Source organism: Podarcis melisellensis (genome assembly GCF_964234715.1).
Source record: "Podarcis melisellensis genome assembly, chromosome: 1".
Classification (NCBI taxonomy): Eukaryota; Metazoa; Chordata; class Lepidosauria; order Squamata; family Lacertidae; genus Podarcis; species Podarcis melisellensis.
Genome location: NC_138528.1, coordinates 78,034,786 through 78,055,172, shown reverse-complemented (window position 1 = coordinate 78,055,172; position 20,387 = coordinate 78,034,786). Strand labels below are relative to the sequence as shown.

General features: G+C 45.3%; 1 protein-coding gene and 1 long non-coding RNA gene across 11 annotated transcripts in view; one reads left to right on the top strand and one right to left on the bottom strand.

Annotated features, from left to right (window-relative positions):
* The window catches only part of LOC309354492, an 89,984-nt gene extending 75,082 nt beyond the window's left edge, over positions 1–14,902 (bottom strand). For 7 of the 9 annotated variants that reach the window (XR_014162331.1, XR_014162332.1, XR_014162333.1 and 4 more), the window contains exons 1-2: positions 14,709–14,902; positions 5,665–5,726 (exon numbers count right to left, since the gene is read on the bottom strand). This is a non-coding gene — a long non-coding RNA (uncharacterized lncRNA). Of the gene's footprint in view, positions 1–5,664; positions 5,727–14,685 lie in introns of all 9 variants that reach the window. The other 2 variants (XR_014162335.1, XR_014162336.1) reach the window with 1 other exon arrangement.
* Positions 1–20,387, top strand: part of PKP3 (plakophilin 3) — a 64,135-nt gene that overhangs the window by 8,116 nt on the left and 35,632 nt on the right. Inside the window, exon 2 of one of the 2 annotated variants that reach the window (XM_081884551.1) lies at positions 14,934–15,123. The exons of the other annotated variant lie outside the window; for it this stretch is intronic. Within the exon in view, the coding sequence (XP_081740677.1) occupies positions 14,934–15,123 (190 nt within the window). The remainder of the gene's footprint in view (positions 1–14,933; positions 15,124–20,387) is intronic. 2 annotated transcript variants of the gene reach the window in all.

The following is a 20,387-nucleotide window of genomic DNA, read 5'->3' as shown; positions in this document are numbered from 1 at the left end:
CTATGCTTTTTTTTTTCTAGGACAGGAAGTCAAAGGAGGGTTTTAGGGTTTTAGGGATCACATTTCATGTGATCAGAATGATGAGAAAGGTGTATTATTTTGGCAGAAGAATGCCTGGTAGATGCAAGGGGATTAAGAGGAAGCAATGGAAGACCAAGGAGGAGAAGATTGTAGCTGCCTAGCAAGAGATGATCAGGGCATGGACCAGAAGCTTTGCTCAGAGGACAAAGAGGAAGAGCCACATTTTTACAATGATATAAAGGGAGAAGTGACATGACTTGACCACAGACTCAATATGGGGAATAAGGGAGAGAGAGAGAAGTCAATAATAAAGTCAAAGCTATGTGCCTGATCAATGGGGGGTGGGGTAGTAACATTGCCAAGGGATAAGGAAAGCATGAGTGCAAAGGAGGGCTTGGAAGGATGAGGTGGTCAGTCTTGGACATAATGAGTTTAAGATGTTGGCAAGCAGAGATATTGGAGAGGAAGCTGGAGATGTGGGACTGAATTACAGGGGAGGCAGAGATGGGTGTCATCTGAGTACAAGTAGTACTAAAAACAATGGCTATGATGAGGTCACCCAGGGATAGTGTGTATGAAAAAGAAGATCAGGGAGCTGAGGATAGATGGTGATGAGAAGCTGGTAGAGATCAAGGCAGAACTAGCTGGTCTGGTGCTAACAGTGGGAGGAGATTTAAATCAGAAGCAGCTTCTGCCAGAATCTTTCCTGTACTGGAAAAAAGGAGGAACTGCTGCAGACACAGCATTAAAGAAATAGGAATGACAAGGAAAAGGGGAGTCAACTGCCCTAGTTGCGGAATAAGCACTGCCAAAGGTACATGGGTATGGCAGGTGTGTTGTATGTATTCATAAGGTTCAGTGGTAGAGTGAAAGTACCGCGATAAGCTATTAACTTTGAACATTCAACTTTTATTTATGTGTGTTGTAATGTGTTGTAAATGTTGATGTAATCTTCTATCAGAGATGGGCCGGGAGCAGGAAGAATTAAAGCAGCAGAGTAGGGAGGTGCATATCCCCTTTGGTGATGGAAGCAGACCTCTCTCACACACCATAGTTCTGTGGGGGCATGGCAGACCCATTTTTAGATCTTCTGTGGACAGAATTTTCCTCTGCGCTCACATTCTGAGTGTGCTACTGCTGCTGCTGGTGGTGGTGCTGCTGCACAATTTAATACTTGGTCCTGTAGCTCATAAGTTTGGATGTTGTGTTAGTGACACAGGGTTTATAATAATGGTTTTATTACATTTTTATGTTTTATATTGCACACAGCTTTGAGATTTATTATCACAGCAATTAGTTTATAAGTGTTCCTCAATAAAGTAAATGAAATAGTTGCTATCATTACCACATTGACCTCTCCCATCCCCTATGGGGAAAGTTGGTCAATGGTACAATGAGCACAATTTTCTCTGTAGTCTGGGCAAAGTATGGGATTTTCTTTCTGGAGTTCTTCACAGAAGAGTACTAGTGTCAAGTGTCCAACATTGCTCAGGAAATCTAAGAAATGAAACCAAAGAAAACCCCAGTGAAGTTTTGAAATCGGTGGTTGAAAGGTTGACTGCAATTTTGAAAGGCATCTATTTTTTTTCAAACAGACAAAAACCTGCTTCTTGATTTCAAGAACCATCATGAAAAATTTGGTTACAATATCTTAAGAGGTGTTCAAGTGCATAGAGAACAGACAAATCATTTTCCAAAATATATAGTAGTTCTATATTAATGTTAAAGGTGAGGCACAGATAAACTCGGAAAGGAGAGTTCTAAATGGCTGTGGTTAATGGAGGTTGGACGAGGCCACAAGCCCAACAGTAGTAGCAAGAGAATCATACTACTCACACCACTAAGAATACTGGTCAGTGTTTCCTAGGCAGCCACCTACTGCTTTTCAGCTATCAGTTTTCTTAGGCTGTGTACACATTATTAACTAGAAAAGCATCTAAGTTGTTCTTTTTCTCAATGCATCAGAACACAGTATTGGCCAAGAAACAACAGGACAGATATGGATTGTGAAGAACATTGTATGTAAACCCAAGCCAGCAGTGGCAGCACACTGAACGCAGAGCAATTAGGAGTGTATACACAGATATTGGGATGGCTAGAGGGGGGTTCCCAGGCCTGTGGCTGGGTGTGGTCAACCACAGGCTTTGTATGCGAGACCTAACTTGCACATGGAAAGGTAGCATACTTTAGAAATTGCCAAAGTTGGCTGCATTTCACATTGGAGGGCAGAGCTGGCATTTAAATTCAGTCCTGCCTGTTTTATTAGTCAATCAGCTGCTGCCTCCAAGCCACACCGGAGGAGAATGGTTTGGGGATTCATTGCACTTGACATACACACTGTGTGTTTCCTACAAAGGAAAACATGGGCAGGTAGTGCTGGAAGAGATCCCTGAGCTGTGGGGAGCCAGTGATCCGAATCAGAGTCAAGCTCAGATGCAGGGTGTTTGCTAAACACATGCTCTTTTATTTGGCTATAAAGTGAAAGTGGGTGCTCTGCCTTTATCACTAAACTGAGTTGCTGACAGCAGGGGGGAAACTGCCCCCTCCTCTGCCTTCCTTCTCTGTGCTTTGTTACTTTAATTCCACCCCTAGCCCAGCTGCAATACCAAGGAAATTACTGGGGTATTATTGGGGTAGGGTGGGGGTGATCTTCCAGCAGGTGAATGCAGGACAGCAAAGCTGGGGAGGAGGCAGTTTTTTGCTCCCATTGCCCCCCATGGTCCATTTAGTGATAAAAGTAGATACCTTCCTGCTCGCCAAACCAGCAAGTGCGCATTTCAAAACAAATGCATCTGGTTCGGCCCTTGCTTTTTTCACCTGAGGAGGAATCCAGTTGATTACCAGACAGTCAAGGCAGCTGGGATAGTAATGTCTGTTTCCAGCAGCGGCAGCAGCAAGCCGTACCGGGCAAGTGCTGACTTGTGCTGTGACGGTTTTCCTCCACCAGGCCAACTCACGTCACCACCCTCTCCTGAGGGGGAGGCTGAGACTAGAGTTACACGCACACCCCATCGTAGGCCTTGTAAGAGCTAGGCCAGGATAAGAGACACAAACGTGTTGCCTGCTTTCTACTAAAACTGGCAAACTCGCCCTTTATTTGGCAGGCAGTCGCTTTTCTCTCAGCACAAGCTATTTTCTTTTGTTCACCTGGAGCACGGAACTGTGTGTGAAGGAGTGAGTCTGTCAAACAAAGTGAGAACTAGAGAAGATGTTCAGAACACAGAGCTCCTCCTTTCCTTACTGCCTCACTACTGCTTTATTCCACCATCTCTCCCTGAAAAAAGGCATATTCCACATAATATAATTATTGGTTTTTATTGTGAAAAAACCAATAAAAACATTAAAAAAAAAGGCATATTCCTTTCATCCTTCTCTCACACACAAGAGTTTGTGTGATTCACCTAGGTATGGAGAATGGGTGATGGGCTTGGCCCTACCTACTGCTGACCCTTCTGGCTTTGTCCTTCTAACTATCTTTGAGTTGAGGGCACCACCCATGTGCCGTCTCTCACACAGAGCCCCTTTCATTTGTTTCCCTTAATGGCCCATCACCCAGGCTATCATCTCAACACAGAAAGCTAGCCTGACTCATATTTTAACACTAGAAGAATCTTACATACAGCCTACTTCCTCCCCGCAAAACTCATAAGAATATTTCTACGTGCCAGAAGAAGATGACTTTTAATTTGTAAGTTATGCAATGACTTCAAAATGGCTGCCCTTGTATGAGAAAATATGGTACAGTAGACCTCAAAAAAGAAGCAAACCAGAATGGTGGCTCTCAGTTAAGCATTTCAAGAAGTGTTTCAGTAGAGGAGCTCTGGGATATCCCAGAGGCAGCCTTGTCAATTATTTTCCTTGAGGATTAACCACCTGCTCAAGGATGCGTGCAGCTGTTGGCATTTATTTAGGGATTAATCTGAAGAATAAAAGCACATTTTTGTCCAAGGATTTTTGTGGAGTAAACATATATGTATGGGGGAAGGAGGTGTCAACTGCACTGGGAAACAATTATGTAAAAATTAAAGGACAATTTAAACAGAGGCATGTAAGTTCCTGTGTGAGGTTTTCTATCCTGCAGAGGAAGGCATTTGATCATAGGGCTATCCTTCCTGCCTCCTTTATTCCCTCATTATCAAAATTTCTGAGTGGCTCCATGATAGCAATGAAGAAAATAAATAAATAAATTCTTTACAGTACTTGTTTCATTTGTTTTGTAACCTATGACAACAACTATTGCTGGTCAGTTAAGACAGTTTTATTTGCTACCATCTAACCCAGTGGTTCTCAAAGTTTTCTCTCTGGGCCAAACTTTCAGAATAAAAATTTGCTTGCACCATAATGAAGTTGTTATTGATAAATACATGGGGGGGGGGGGAGAAGAGAAACAACTCATAACAGTGCTTGATTTATTGCACAGAAACACAACTACTTTATAATATGATCATGAGACATTCGAAAAGAATAAAACAATGCAGCTACATAAGTACATGAATCATTCCCAAAATATAAAAGAGCCTCTTATATATGTAGTATGTATACAAACTCAGTGAAAGGTATGAGGTTACTTTTGCCAGGTAATCTCATTTATATTAGGTCTAATTTGAGACAAACAAACTCTCATATCCTCATCAACACCAAAAAGCCTTTCTCTTTTCTGGTCTTTCACATTTGTCACAGTTGAAAATCCCTGTTCCATATACATATCTATCCATAAAAATATTATATTGATACTCTATGCTACACTACTCAACTGTACTACATTGAAATATTTAAATGCTTCTTTGATTGTTCTTGAATCTTCCCAGCACGCCACACCACTTGAGAACAACTGATCTAAGCAATAAAAATGAGAGCTTCTTTTGGGATTAGTTCCTTAAGACTTGAGTGTACCTGAAGATCCAGGTAAACGCCCCGTAAGGTTACTCATACATCTACTCTCTGACAAAGTCATTCGTAATCTAATGAGATGCTGGAGTTTTGTTCTACGTTCAAATTTTCTGGGAAACGGATGCACAATATATTGTTGTTGTTCAGTCGTTTAGTCATGTCCGACTCTTCGTGACCCCATGGACCAGAGCACGCCAGGCACTCCTGTCTTCCACTGCCTCCCACAGTTTGGTCAAACTCATGCTGGTAGCTTCGAGAACACTATCCAACCATCTCGTCCTCTGTCGTCCCCTTCTCCTTGTGCCTTCCATCTTTCCCAACATCAGGGTCTTTTCCAGGGAGTCTTCTCTTCTCGTGAGGTGGCCAAAGTATTGGAGTCTCAGCTTCAGGATCTGTCCTTCCAGTGAGCACTCAGGGCTGATTTCCTGAAGAATGGCTAGGTTTGATCTTCTTGCAGTCCATGGGACTCTCAATATATATTTCCCTACAAAATGATAGGTTGTATCTTATGTGGTAAGAGTAAAAAATCTTCTGTGTCTTATAAAGTAATGTTCGAAGCAGGCCTATATCATTTCAAATATCTACTAAACCATCTGTTCAGGCGAAATTAAGAAATGGAAGGAACTTTTCAAAGTAAAGAGCATATGATTACATGACATGTTCTAGTGTTTTATAAAGTTGTTGTCTATATTTTCCTCCACAAGTCTAAATACAGGAGTAACTGCAAAAGATTTGCTGCTAGGGACAACTTACTTGTGATGATGCCTGGTGATCACATAAAGAAATCCGGGGGCGGGGAGGACAAGCAGTAGTTCCTGAAATGTGAAGAAAGCATTATGTGCAAAGCTGCTATATTCTGGAACAAAACATAAAGGAGATCCACTTATTACTGTATAAGCAATATTGCATTCACCTGGCAACCGGGATGGAATTAAACTACTATTTGGGCTTGCAGAACTCATTTTCCGCCCCTGATTTCTCTGAGCATGAGTGGTGATTCATGAAATAAGGGGAGATGCTGTGCTCCCGGGACTCAGTACAGAGATCTACATTCACTTCCTGATGGGTGTAAACCCTGGAAACAACTCAGTAGCTGCAGTTCCTCCACCTCCAGGAGGCTACCTATAAAACTCAGGCAATCATCACTGAATCAAGTTACATTTGTTTTGGGTTTTTTTTTTTTTTGCTAGTTATCACTGTCCCTGCAGCTTGACCTCATCATATAACCCTGGGAAGCATGGGTCTCAGAACAGTACACCTTTGTCTCATATCCATGCCTTAAGCCAGTCGCGAGGATATATTCAGTCAAAAGCATCTTCTTAATGGCATATTGGGTAGATGTCGATAGCACTGTATGCACTTGATTAACTGTGCAAGGTCGTTAAGATTCATGCTCCGAAGAGCTTATGACAGAAGAAATCAATGTGTAAGGAAGGTTTGATTAAAATTCTTCTCTGGAAGGATTTGAAGTGGCTGGATAGTCAGCGTACATTGTTTATGAGGAAATGAAGCAGTGATAATCAGAGTGATGGATGAATGGAATAGACAGCAGAGTTAGGCTAGAAGCTGAGGTGGAGTAAAGTGCACAGAGCAAGATAGGGAGAAATAACAAAACTAATAACTCTCTCCCTGTATCTGGCAACTTTCATCTGCAGGTCTCAAAGCAGTTTGCAGAGGTGGGTCGACACCATTCCTTTAATTTACACACGTGATTGAGAGATTAGGACTTGCTTATTACAGCTGCATATCAGATAGTTGATGAGATAGGGCTACATTAACTTGCCAGGCAGCTTGATCCTACAGACATCATACCTCGGGCAGTAAAGCAGTTGGCTCACGCCTGCTTCAGCTATTACATCATCCTGCACTTAATGAGCAAGGAAGAACCTTTGGGGTTGCACTGTTCTTCCAGCAAGTGTTGGAGCTCTTAGTATGCCACAGAGAATGGGCCCCTCACCTCAAATTCAGCATTACTGAGGTAGGGGGTGAGTGGTAGTATGTGGCTTCTAGTTTTGTAGGTAGCAAATAATTGTGCAGACCCTGTAGACTGCCCTTACAGCTCACTCCATCATTATGATGTGAATATTTAAAAGGACATGCATCGGCACTACATGGAGCTATACGCATATTTTTGATGTTATAGCCCAAGCTGCAGATGTTGCTGGACTACAACACCTATCATCCCTGACCATTGACCATTCTGGCCAGGGCTGATGGGAGTTGTGACCTTCCAGATCCTGCTGGACTCCCATCAGCCCTGGCCAGCATGGTGATGAGAGTTGAGTTGAACAGTTTCTTCACAGTCAAAGGTTCTCTGTCCCTGATCTACGTTCTCTCCTTCCACTCATTCTCTAGTTTCCTCTCTGTTCCCAACCTAGCTCATCTTTTTGTTCTTCCAAATTTTCCTCTCTCCTTCTCTTTATCTCATGTTATAACTTACACTGCTGAATTATGCTCATCCTGCTAGGTTGTCTTATTATAATAAATTTTCATATATTCTATATATAGCATCCAATCCTCTTCAAGTTCTTTTTCATCTCTGTTTCTTAATTCTATTAGTCATACCCACTAGTTCCATGTATTCCAGCAGTTTATGATGCCACTCCTCTTTTGTTGGAACTACGTCTGTTCTCCACTTTAGTGCAAGTAAAATCCATGTAGCCGTGGTCGCATACATCAACACTTGTTTTTCGAAAAGCTTCTGGGTTTTTTGGAAAGGATCTTTTATACCTAGATGCATTTTAAAGCCGGTAATGTGTACACAGTCGAAGCATCTCATTCATTACCTACTTTCCTGATTCCTTGTGAACATGATCTAGCTAAAACTTACTTTATATGTTGTAAGTGCTATAAAAACATTTAACAACCAGTCCTCAACATGCATAATATTTGTTCGAAACGTCTTCCACCTGCAGCTTCAGTTACCTCCTGGTAATTTTTATTTTTATTTTTTGGCACTTATGCATTAAGCCTTCTCTGTTGCTGACGGTTCACAGCTTTTCATTGGAAGCAGCTCTCACGCTTTCCCTCCTTCTCTTTCCCTTTCATGACAAGGCTGATTTGGTCCTTAGGTGGGGACAAAAGTTTATTGATTGCTCTGCAAGGGTAGATTTCAATGCTTTTGTGACTGACTGTGGGAGAGAAATTTGAGTCGAGAGGGAACTTAAACCACAGCAGCTGGAAAGGCTGGCAGGTGGGTTTCAAGAAGTTGCCATTGACTTATGGTGGCATGGGCACTTTTATGTGAAGGGTCTGGCTGCTTGCCTCAATGTCTCCAGTTTAACCAGTTGTCCGGAGCTGCCCTGCAGTTCTCTTTCATCACCTAAGAGCAAGATACAGGTATTTTGCATGTACCTTTGCTACACAGATGTCAGCGTTGTATGGTATGTTTGATGCTATCTGTGCATGGACATATTGAAAGAGGTCATTTCTGGGCCATTCCACTGAAAAGCAGAAATCAACCCTGAGTGCATATGGAATTCTTCATGACAACAGCTTGTGCAAATCCATCATCAACATACTGGACAGCAGAGATACAATTTCTACAGTAGGCTAGCTTCCACACAAACACACTCCTCCATCCAACAGTAATTATCACAAGTCACATTCAGATGACCTGTGTATTGAACATTCATCCTAATTAGTTTGCAGGAAGTATGCAGGGAGGTCAGCTTTCCTTATTGCAAAATGTCTGGGTTTTGTTCTGGGGGGAAGGTAAGTTTGTTGCGCAAGAGCTCTAATTCACTTTAATTGTGCAACCTGAATTTGTTGAAACGTGATTGAATGCTGCCTGAAATTAATGACAGCCTGAAAGTGCCCAGAGATCAAGGAGACATTCCAGCCAGGCAGAAACACTCAAGGAGGGTATTAAGCAAGGCTGGCGAGAGCTGTGACCTAGGGAGAAGGGATATGTCTGGAGAGTGAGTGTGGCTGAAGGGTGAGATGGGCTGGAGGGCGACATTTGGCCGCTAGGCCTGATGCTCTGGATTTCTGCTCCGGAACACACAAGATTCCATAGTAGATGTGCAGAAAAGGTTTTTGGCAGAAAAGGCAAAGTGGAAATGGTTTCTTGTAGGCAGAAACTAGCATAGTGCAATTAATTATCTGAGAATGCCTGTGTGCGCTGCCCATGCCGGACTCTTTAAATTCACAGCTCAAACTGTGGGAACAGTTTCCAATTATATGAGAACTTTGCCATCTTCTCCTATTGTAGAGATATGTAAAATATCGGTGGCCTCCCTTGTGCATGGGACTAACGGTCATGCAGTCTCCGTGTCTGATACCAAAGTCAGGTAAGGGATTATTAGGGTAGGGATGGAGCACCTTCTCTGTGAAAGGGCCAGTTCTCATGACAGTTTTACTTTGGGTGACTGAATGCAAAGGACAACAGGTGAGGTGGACTCCTCTCCCTTTATGGTTGCACAGGAGAGAGAATATTGGAAAGCTTTCAATCATAGGTGAAAATTAATCAAAACCTATCAGAATTAATTCCCCTGCAAAACTGCCCAAGGAACAGGAGCCCTGTCCTTCTTTCATCTGGTCTCCCATGACTCACCCTAAGGCAGCTGTGGTTTTCAGTGAAACAGGACTGTCAATCAGCTACATCAGTGCTGGCAAGGGGGTTCTGTGTGTACTGTGAGTTCAGTAAGTTGAACTCACACCTGGCATCACTGCAGGTGTAGTTTTCAAACATTTTCAATGTGTGTGTGTGTGTGTGTGTGTGGTATATTCTCTTGAGATTGCAGGATTTTCTTAAATAATGCTGTGTTGTGCAATACAACATGTGAAGCTTCTGAGAAAACAGATTTTTTGCTTTGCTGTGCAAAATATAAAAAATTGGGAGGGGGAGAGAACTTGTGACGAGACTATTCAACAGCCATGGTAGCGCACAAAGTCAGAAAGTACATTTTCCAGAAGAAATTAGTGAGGTAGATAGACGGGCTAGACCAAATCAGTATATGAGTGAGGGGTGGGGTAGAGCAATAACCAGGAAGATGCACATTGTGAAGCACTTGTGCAGATTAATTGTGGGAAAGGTGTCTTTCGCCTACTAAGGGCACTCTCAGATCAAGAGTTTTATGAGTTTCAGGTGCAATGATTCCAGGACTGATGGCGATCCCTGTGCTGATTGTTGCTAACCCAAATGGACTAGCAGGATCAGTGCCAGTGGCACAAACCAAATTAGTGCCTATACCACTATGCCCTCGCACTAATTAGTACAGACTCTATAATTAGTTCGGCTGAGTTACATTTTCCAGGAATTCTGGTTTGGCATGGAAGAGGAAGGAAGAGGAGCCAGGAAGAGGAATGGCAGCAATAGGTTACAGAAAAACAACAGGACCTCCTCATGTTATTTTCAATGATAGATCACACAAAATGCCTTGCACAGACATTGTCTTAATTCATGCGTCTGCTAAAGTAGACTAACTCCTTGAAAGCTTATGCCATAGTGTTAGTCTTTAAGCTGCCACAAGTTTCTTTGTTTCAACCTTCCCCAGCTTGGTGCCCTTCAGAAGTGTTGGACTACAGCTCCCAATTATCCCTGACTGGGGTAGATGGGTGTTGTAGTCCAGTAATATATGGAGAGGGCACCAAGTTGAGGAAGGCTGTCTGGTTTTATACTTCATTTAAAGGCTGGCAGTCTCACATTTTCTAATGTCAAGAGCATCAGTACATAAAGGAAAGTTCATACTGAAGTATTCATGCAATGGGAAGGAGAGAGAGAGAGAGAGAGAGAGAGAGAGAGAGAGAGAGAGAGAGAGAGAATGAATGCCATCCTTGTATTTCCTTTGTGCCCAAAATCACATCCAGAAGTATCTTTAGTCTTGTAGCCAGCTGACATGGGAAAGATAAGTCCAGGCCCATCTCTATCCAGATGACCCACCCTTGACCCTATCTTGGAGATTTCATCAGAGAAGGAAAAGAGCAAAGGCCAGAATATGGATGGCAGAAGGGGAAAGGATTTTCTGCCACTTTACTAAAATTCACTGCTTCGGGTTGGGCCCGTTCTGCTCTGTCTCCCCATCACCTCTAAAGGAAACAGAATGTGTTGGGGAAATGTCCTCAAAGCACCTTCCCTGGTGGCTTGTTCAGTGCTACAGTGTTAAGTCAGAAGTGTGGACAAAGGTGGCCCAATACAAGTTGGACTGTGGTGCCTCCACTGATCCAATGAGGTCTACCAATTGATCAGGGGAAAACCATCACAAGAATCATCACAATCTGTGTGTAGCTTGGATTTGTAAGGTACCCTGAACCTTGCACCACAATTGGGTTTTGTTTGGAAACAGCCTGACATGAGTCACAGATGGCTGGGTAAGCAACCCAGGTAAGCTGGAGGGTAAGCAACCTGCGACTCTTCAGAAGTTACTGGAGTCCAACTCCCATCAGTATCAGTCAGTGGTCAGGGCTGATGGGAATTATAGTTCAGCAGTATTTGGAGGGCCACAGGTTGCCCACTCAGGGATGCTCATGCAGTGGTCCCCGTAGGATGACCTTCTATGAGAAACAACTTCTCCCCATGTCAATTTTTTGTGACCGGTCAAAAGCAAATTACTTCATAGGATTCCTTTACTCCAGGTCAGTGAGGTAGGTACACTGTTAGCCCTCAGGCTGTTAAAAAGCATTGTATCACTAGTTCCCCCAAAATCTGACAACTGCCAGGAATTTTGAACTTCTAGCATGAATAATCTTCTTGGCCAAACATCATAAGAAATAATAAAAATACACACTCCTGCCCCTCCCCCAGATTCCTCTACCTGGGGCATTGTTGCTGCTGAACATCAATGGGGATATCAGTGGCAATTAATGTTCTCATGAAAGTACATAAGAAGGGAAATGCCCAATTAGCCTTTAGCACAGTCCTGGGAACTGCTGAGTATTAATCCTTGCTCCGCTTCCGACTGATGAATTGCTCCACATTGCGTGCCTCAGTTTCCCACTAGTTAACAGAGGGACACTTCTTCTTAATGAGGTCTCCTTAATTTGGGAGTGCTTTTTTAACTCAGAGGATTATTCATACTTTAGTCACAGAGCATTTATTAGCTGGAAACTCAGCATCGCCTATGCTGGGCTGTGCAGAATTTTAAAAGCTAAGCTGGGCTGGGCTGGGCTATTACAATGATTAACGCTACACACGTCCAGAGAGTCTTTCATCTGGACATCTGACAGAGCTTCACAAACGCTAGTTAATTATTATTTGGTAAGAGACCACCCAAGGGAAAACCATCATATGGAACGCTGTGTGTCTTGATTATTGTCCCCTGCAAGCCTCAAGGCAGGCGTACTTACAAGAGGAATATGCTGCTTCCCTGAGAGATAAATAAGCCAGCTGAGGACTGTGCAAGAGGGGAGTGAATGGTTTGTTTCTACTAACTGGTAGTCAGATAGTATTGTTAGCATTTGGGCCATCCTCATGTCCGAATGTCTCACTGCACTTGCTGTCATTCATATGCAAAATAAAGGCAGTCTATTTAGTTCCTGGTGCATCTAGCCCAAGCATAGGCAAACTTGGCCCTCCAGATGTTTTGGGACTACAACTCCCATGATCCATAGCTAACAGGACAAGTGGTCAGGGATGATGGAAATTGTAGTCCCAAAACATCTGGAGGGCCAAGTTTGCCTAAGCCTGATCTAGCCCATTAAAAGGCTGTAATAATAAGCTGAAAGTCTTTTTCAAGTCTACCAATCCTATGGAAGTGCTGATGCTAGCAATGACCAATTACCTTGACTGATTGGCATATACAGAGAGTAAATGTATGGGCTATACTTAGGCCCATTTGCTCTCACATGGTATATTCTGTGTACTGCTAAGGTCTATAGAGCATTCTTTTTTTAAAGAGTTGGGCATCTTTTTTCTTAAGGGTTCAACAGTTTTGAGGAATGGACAAGACTTTCCCTTGTGAGCACGGTCACAGTCTGCATCTATTTCACTTGCTATCCTGTTAAAGTAGAAGGGAACAGACATAATGCTATACAGATGGTAGACAGGGCGAACAGGTCCAGTAACAGAAAAAGAATCCCACCAACAGTAGTAGAGGGATAAGGAAAGAGTCTAGTGGGCTTGGAGTTGTAGAGCAAGAAGTAGCAACCTAATGGTGGGAAGAACAGGAATCAAGAACCCATTATGGGGTGGTTATGGAAGGGTACATGGATCTGTATGAAGGACATACTGGGATTTGGCAGATGACAAGCTCACAGTGGAACGGTGATGAGAGCAGTGTGTGTGCAGTTTTAGGATTCTGCCCAGCGTAGAAGACCATTTCTGCCACAATGGTGTTGTTTCTCTCTACACTTGCTTTGCCCCAGAGTCTTCCAACACTGAGCAAGTGCTGTATACCCTCCTAAGAAGCAAGGAAATGGCTCTTCCCCCTTCATTAGTATTGCAGTCTACAAGGCTAGTCCAAATGTATTTTGCAGCACAGCATCCAAAGCTGACTACATTGTTTTTGCACCCAAGACATAAAATCACCAAGTGCCTCTCCCTGAAAGTAAAAATATTATAATAGTAATAATTTAAGGAACTGGCTATTTGCTGCCATTTGACGACACCTTAAATTAGCTGCCTGAAGCAGGTGCCACACCCTGCCTAATAGTAGGGCGAGCAGCCCTGGAACTGTATGATTCAGCAGTGATCTATGACCCCGAGTGGTGAATGGGGAACCCCTGCCACATTCCTTCCAGCTCAGCCACCACCTCCGCCAGTCAGCAATGTCGAAGCTCAGTGGTACAGCATCTGCCTTTACAGGGAAAGTCCTAGTTTTGATCTCCAGGTAGGACTGGGAAGACTTGCCCAAAACCCTGGAGAGCTGCTGCCAGTCAGTGTAGACAATACTGAGCTAGATGGACCAGTGGTCTGACTCTGTATAAGGCAGCTACCTATATACTCTGGTGAAGAAATTGACGGGGGAGGAAAGGCCACAGCTGGCATGACTTGCTCACCCACTGCCTCTCCCTGGCTGCAGCCATGGCACAGAATGTGCCTGTGTAGCTGAGCCTCACACTCTGCATGCTCTAGAGGTGCCTCCTGGGACTCTGGGTGAGCAGCAGGAGGAGCCTGGATTGAGCTGCTGGACTTTGGCCTGCCTCTATCCCTTCTCCCGCTCAGCTCCCAAGGCAGCAGCTCAGTGTTTGGAATGTACAGGCTGTTAAGTTACTTCACAAGCCGGGAGGGAACAAAGCTGGGTTCGGCCGAGGCGTGTTCGCTCCTTGTTTTGCTGCACTTTTGTTGACACGGGGCTCTGCCAGAACCGGGGGAGCTCTGTTTCGCGGAATGGAGAAGGTGTAACAAAAAGAGAGGCGAGCGGGATGGCACCACGGCCTACAGCCCTCTATCTCTAGGCACACAAACGCACACCCTTCAAGAACCCTGGAGGCACCGCACCCATAACCGCTTTTGCCAGTTTACACAGCTGAGGGCGAGGTGTGGGGCAGGGCAGGGCCAAGGCCAGGCCAGTTCGTGCATCTTTGGAATTCCACCTTAAAGGCACCGCTTTGCCCAACGCCTCACCTGCTTAAGGTGGAAGCGGCCGACCTGCTGCTCTGCCTCCCGGCTGATCTCAGTTGCTAGGGAGAGAGAGGGGTGGAATCACGTAGGTGTGTCACCACCAGCGCAGAGAAGGAAAGGAAAGTCCCAGGAAACCAAACGACGCTTGCAAGAAGACCGGGGATGGCGTGGAGGAGGAGGCGGGTGTATGTGTGGGCGCGCTCCCTGAATGAAGGAACTTTTTTTTTTGTAGACTAACTAAGGAAGTCAGAGGGAGGGCCCGACAGACTCACCTGTGAATAAGCGCGCAACTTACCTGGCGCGTCAACGCGCCATTTGGGCGCAGAGAAGAGGGCGCAGGAGGAGCGGAAGGGCTGCTCCAAGCCCTCGCGAGGAACTTCCCCTCAGCCCACACAGAGTTCCTGGCAGGCGCGGGGAAGGGGCGGGTTGACCCGGAGGAAGAGCCGGGCTGTTTTTCACGTGCGCTCCTGGCCCAGCAGCCAGCATGCAGGAGAATAACTTCTTCTTGTCGGCTCTGCAGCCGGAGGATGGCGTGTGCTCCTTGGCGCTGCCCTCGGACAAGCAGCTGGACAGGAAGAGCGAGGCCCCCGACGCCGCCGAGGGGTTCAAGAGCGCCCGGGTGCAGGAGCAGGTCCGCATGAGGATGCTGCAGAAGAGCCACTCGACCCCCAGGACCAACGGAGCCATGCTGGACTACGCGGAGCTGAAAGGTAGGCGAGGGGAGAAATGAAACTGGGCACAGGTTGTTCGCTGCAGAGGGGCGTCAGGTGGTAGAGAGAAACCTTTGGGTCGATCGTGTGGGTCGGTATTGAACTACGTTTGACTCAGAGTAGACCCACAGAAATGAGTGCACGTGACTCAGGCTCATTGATTCCAGTAGGTCTGCTGTGAGTAAAAGTTAGTTGGATCCCCCCCCCCATTATCTCGGAAATTGTTGGAATGTTCTGCGTTGCTACTCTCATTAGGCTGAGAAAACAGTTGCTTGGCTGAGGCCACCCCTGGGGAGTTCAAGGGTGAGATGGGAACTTGAGGGCCTCCCAGCTCAAAGCTCACCACTCCTAACCCTCTCTCCTGTTTGTTGTGCGAACTCTTCTAACTTTGGCGGTGCAGCTGCATTAATCAAACTGTGTGATAAAATGGCACCGGGCAAAAAAGTGCAGTGGAGGAGTTAGCCCAGCTGTGTTGTTGATTCAGATGCTTCAACCAGGAATATGCCCTTGTTGGGGTGGTTGCGGGCTTAGTCAGCCAGCCAGTGTCGTAGGTTTATATGCTAACTATCGTAGACAGAAGGAGAAACTGCCGCCAATAGTTTTTATGATAATAATAGGGCTGTGTTACCAAGACAGCGTCCTCTCTGGGAAGGTGGCGTGGACCTTCTCAAAGGTTTAGTCTGGGTCACACTCAAGATACGCAGGCCAGACAAAGGTTAGTCAGAACTGAGAATGACTAAGTGAGATAGCAGAAGAATTCTCCTCTCCAGCAATTTGCCTTGCCCCATAGATTTAATCAAACATGAGATTCAATCAAATATCCCCCATACCTTGCACTTAAACTGCTCTCGGTTTCTCCAGCTGTTTACTATGCAGGTAATTTCTACTAGTTCTTTGCCTCCTGCTGCTGTCTGCAAAACAATCATTCTTCCTGGAGCCACTATGCCTATGGTAACATTACGCTAATCTTTCCAACCTAGTTTGGACTACTACTTCGCAGCTTTTATGTTGTTTATTTTACATTTATATTCCAGCTAAGGATCTCAAGATGGTTGGTGTGGTTCTCATCTTCCCCATTTTACCTCGCAACAACCCTGTGGGGTAGGTTAGGCTGAGAGATAGTGACTGGCCTATGGTTACACAGTGAGCTTCATGGCTGAGTGGGGATTTGAACTCTGGCCTCCCAGGTCCTCGTCCAACACGCTAACCACTGCACCACACAGGGAAGCAACCCTGGTTCTGTGGACAATTGTCTCACTTAAATAATTGGCTTAACCTGAGGGAATAAACCACCCTCACCTCTCCCAAGCTGCCCCTTAGGGCATAATACTGTCAGGGACAATAGTAGGTGCACCTTCTTTAATTCTCCCATCCACACAATTTATGTACAGCAGGGCATGGGAATCTGTGGCCCAGCAGACTCCCAACTCCCATCTGCCCCAGTCAGCATGACCAGTGATCAGGTATGATAGCAGCTGGAGTCCAGCAGCATCTAGGGAGCCACCGGTTCCTCAGCCCCGATCAAAACCTAGCACTATGATGAGGAAGCAGGAGGGATTGCTTAAATGTTAACACTGTTGGTTTTATTTGCCACTCTGTCCTAGCTACTCAGTTATTATGGGACAAAGGGAAGTTGTGGATGAATCCTCAGTGTCGTGGGATTTACACCCAGGTGCATAGGAGTAGCTCACTGGCAGCCCCAGTGAGCTTGATGGCTGAGCAGGATATGGATTTGAACTTGAGCTTTGCATGCTCTACTGATAACTATCCATTTCCCCATATTGAGTTAGAGGAGAGATGGAGCAAGCGTCTTTCAACAGCAGGGTTCACACTCTGCATTTCCTGAGTCATCCTGAGAAAGGTGCTGCACCTACAACAGCTGTGTGACAGGCAAAAATTCATCTGATGCAGTTTTCACCACCCACAGTACCACTAAACTGAAGACGCTTGCGCTGCTGTAATGCCTGCTAGTCGAGTAGCTAACAGAAGGCCTCTGTTGGAGATGGGACGATGTCACCTCTCTTCAGTAGAATTATAGTCTTGAAATCCTTCCAGTTTCCTTGATGGCACCAGTGACAATTATGCTGCATTTAATTACTAGGCTCTCCTCTGCCACACCCACAAAGGTGTTTTGGAAGGAACCAAGTGGGTCTCTTTACATGGAAGTTGGGCATATTTTACTGCTGCTCCCACTGCTTGTTTTTCACCTCTGCATTTGGAGACCTAGATTGCAATCCAGAGATTAGGAGAGGTTGCTTGTAATTTATGACCCCCTATCAGGTTGACGTATTCCATTCATGTAAACGCCCTGCCACAAACGCCAGGGCAGGGTTCCAGTACGGTACAAAGTTTCCTTTGCTTGCAGAGTCAGACTGTTTCCTCTTTCAGGTGCTGGCTAAACAATAGAGGTAGAAAGTTTCTCACAAGAACCTGAGACTTTGTTGTTTAGTCGTTCAGTCGTGTCCGACTCTTCGTGGACCAGAGCTCGCCAGGCACTCTTGTCTTCCACTGCCTCCCGCAGTTTGGTCAAACTCATGCTGGTAGCTTTGAGAACACTGTCCAGCCATCTTATCCTCTGTGGTCCCCTTCTCCTTGTGCCCTCAATGTTTCCCAACACCAGGGTCTTAGTTTGGGATTTTCTTCCTTACATTTCTTGTGATTCTGCCTCAGAGGCCTCGGTGTATTTTACCAGTTGGAAATAATTCTCAGTTCATTGCCTATGTCAATGCAGCTAAATGCAACTGGGAGGCCAGAGTTTAAACCTCCACTCAGTCATAAAGCTCACTGGGCAGCTTAAGGCAAATCGCTCTCTCTTTAGCCTAATCTAGCTCATAGGGATGTTGTGAGGATTAAATTGTGCAGAGTAGAACCATGTGCACCAATAGTAATAATTTAACTTCTCCGTATATAGTGCATCTACGCAGAGACAGGTGCATTGTATACACCTGGAGAACCTGTGGCCTTCCAGGTGTTGCTGGACTACAGCTCCCATCACCCCTGACCATTGGCCATGCTGATGGGGTTAGAGTCCAGTAATGCCTGGAGGGTCACAGGTTAGCCACCCCTGCATTATCAGGGTGTGATGGTGGATCCCAAATGTAAAGTCAGAGGCACCGTTTACTGTTCTCCAACCTTGGCCATGCTGCAGTGAAGAGCAGGATAGAAGTGTTCAGTTAAGACCTTGGGTTACATTTGGTGCTGGTCCCAATGGTTTCTCCCTCATGAGCTAGTTTCAGTCTTGTCATTGTTTGACATTCCATGAAATGGGAACAAGAACGTTCCTGGAATCAAAGGCGCAATTAGCAGCTAACCTGCTTGACTATCTCTGCAATACTCAGAGATTACTATCTCTGCAATATGAGATTGCTGAATAGTGGCAGATCCACAACACTGGATGGTGTTACCATATAGCCTTTGAACTACACTGAGATTAATGTTAGAACACCAGAGGGTAGGAAGCTCTTGGACACACCTGGAGCTCGCTTTCTTGATGACTGCACCCACCCTTTGATCTGTCACTCTAGTTCTAATTGTGGAGTCTAGTCCCACACCCTGCACTGGTATGTCTGTCCTGTCCTATGCAATGCTGTCCTCCTGACAGGAGAAGGATGGGCCTACCTGAAAGGAGGTCCCAGTTCCTGCCTGTATTCCCACAATCCTACATGGCTCAGTGCAAACCATTGGTCCTAAACAGGTTTGAAACCTTGTTAATTCAATGAAGGCATGAAACACTTCGATTTTGAGTTTGGGGAATTATACCGCCAAAGTCCTCCATTCCACCCTCCCTTTGTTAGGATTCTGTTGGACCTAAAATAGATATTCAAGATGGCGGACACTGGTTCCTGTATCCAGACAAGGCTTCTTCATCATGTGCTTTTAGTCACTGCCCTGAGCCTGACAGAGTGGTGTGTCTTTAAGAGCTACAGAACAGGCAGAAATCCAATAGGAGCAGCTTTATTTTGTGTGGTGGGGAGTTAATTTAGGTCAACAATGTAACTTCCTAGTGGTTGGAATATTGTGCTGAGGCTTCTGAAAACTTGCTTTTCACAGCTTGAATGACGCACATGCTTTACCGTGTGATGTGGTCTTATATCCAAGAGAAGGCAAGCCGCCATTCAGAGCGTACACACCTGCAGGTGAATCCCATTCAAATCATTGGGACTTCCTTCTGAGTAAACTTGGTTAAACTTGTGCTGTAAGGGTGTGTTCACATTAAAAGGTGCTCACACCTTGGCTAGAGACAAATTAGGGACAGCTTAAGGACCCCAATCAGTGTGGAGCAGGTTTGAGAAACAATAGCATCAAACAGAAGTACCTTAAAACAAGGTGCAAGGTGCATATGCAATTCTTGTGGACACAGTAAACTGAAGTGATCTTAGACACCCAATCTGGGTATGGTGAAATTTGCAGTGTCTCATCCAGATCTATAGGATCTTTGTAACTTGAGCGCAGATGTGCCCTCAGTTACACCGATCCTACAGTTCTGAATGAGCTATTGCAAATTTTACCATACCCAGAATGGAAAGCCGAAGTCCTGCAAAACATCCTCTTCCCTCCTCTCATAAGTGATGGAGTTGAGGTGCCCTGATTCTGGTGCAGAAGATGTAGGGTAACTGGGGGCGGTTTCTCTGCCCTTTCCCATCTCTTCCCCTCCTTCAGGTAGAAGGTGGCACTGGCACTCTCTAGAGCTGATCCAATCTATTTAGGGAGAAGCACAGTCTAACCAAGGTGTGCCTGCCCTAGGGAAGTGAGAGCAGATGTTGTACGCATCTGTAGAAACCTTGAAGCCTGGCGGTGGTGGCAACAGTGATAGAGACAGGGGAAGGGGCTGAGCAAAGTGGGGTAGAAGCTGCTGCAGGTGAGATGATGAGAGGTGCAGTAGAAGAGGCATGACTGTAATCAGAGCTGGAACATCCTGCTAGCTCTCCCAGCCATGCCTATCAAATTTCACAGGCAAGAAGCTACTGAATAACAATGGCCAAAACATGCCTCATCCTAGGGCAGCCTGTGCCAATCTGGTGCCCTCCAGATTTTGTCAGACTCCAACTCCCAGCTGTGCCGGCTGGGGCTGATGGGAGTTGTGGTCCCAACATCATTCATTGGCAAAAAGCTATCCTAGGGGGCTCATATGGACAGAGGGAAGTGAACTCTCCTGTCCTTCTCCCTTTGTTCAAATATGGCACCTTGTTATTCATGGTGGCGTTTTTCTTCTTCAGCACATATGCCTCTGGTTACTTCATAATCTAGCACAATTTTAGAGATGT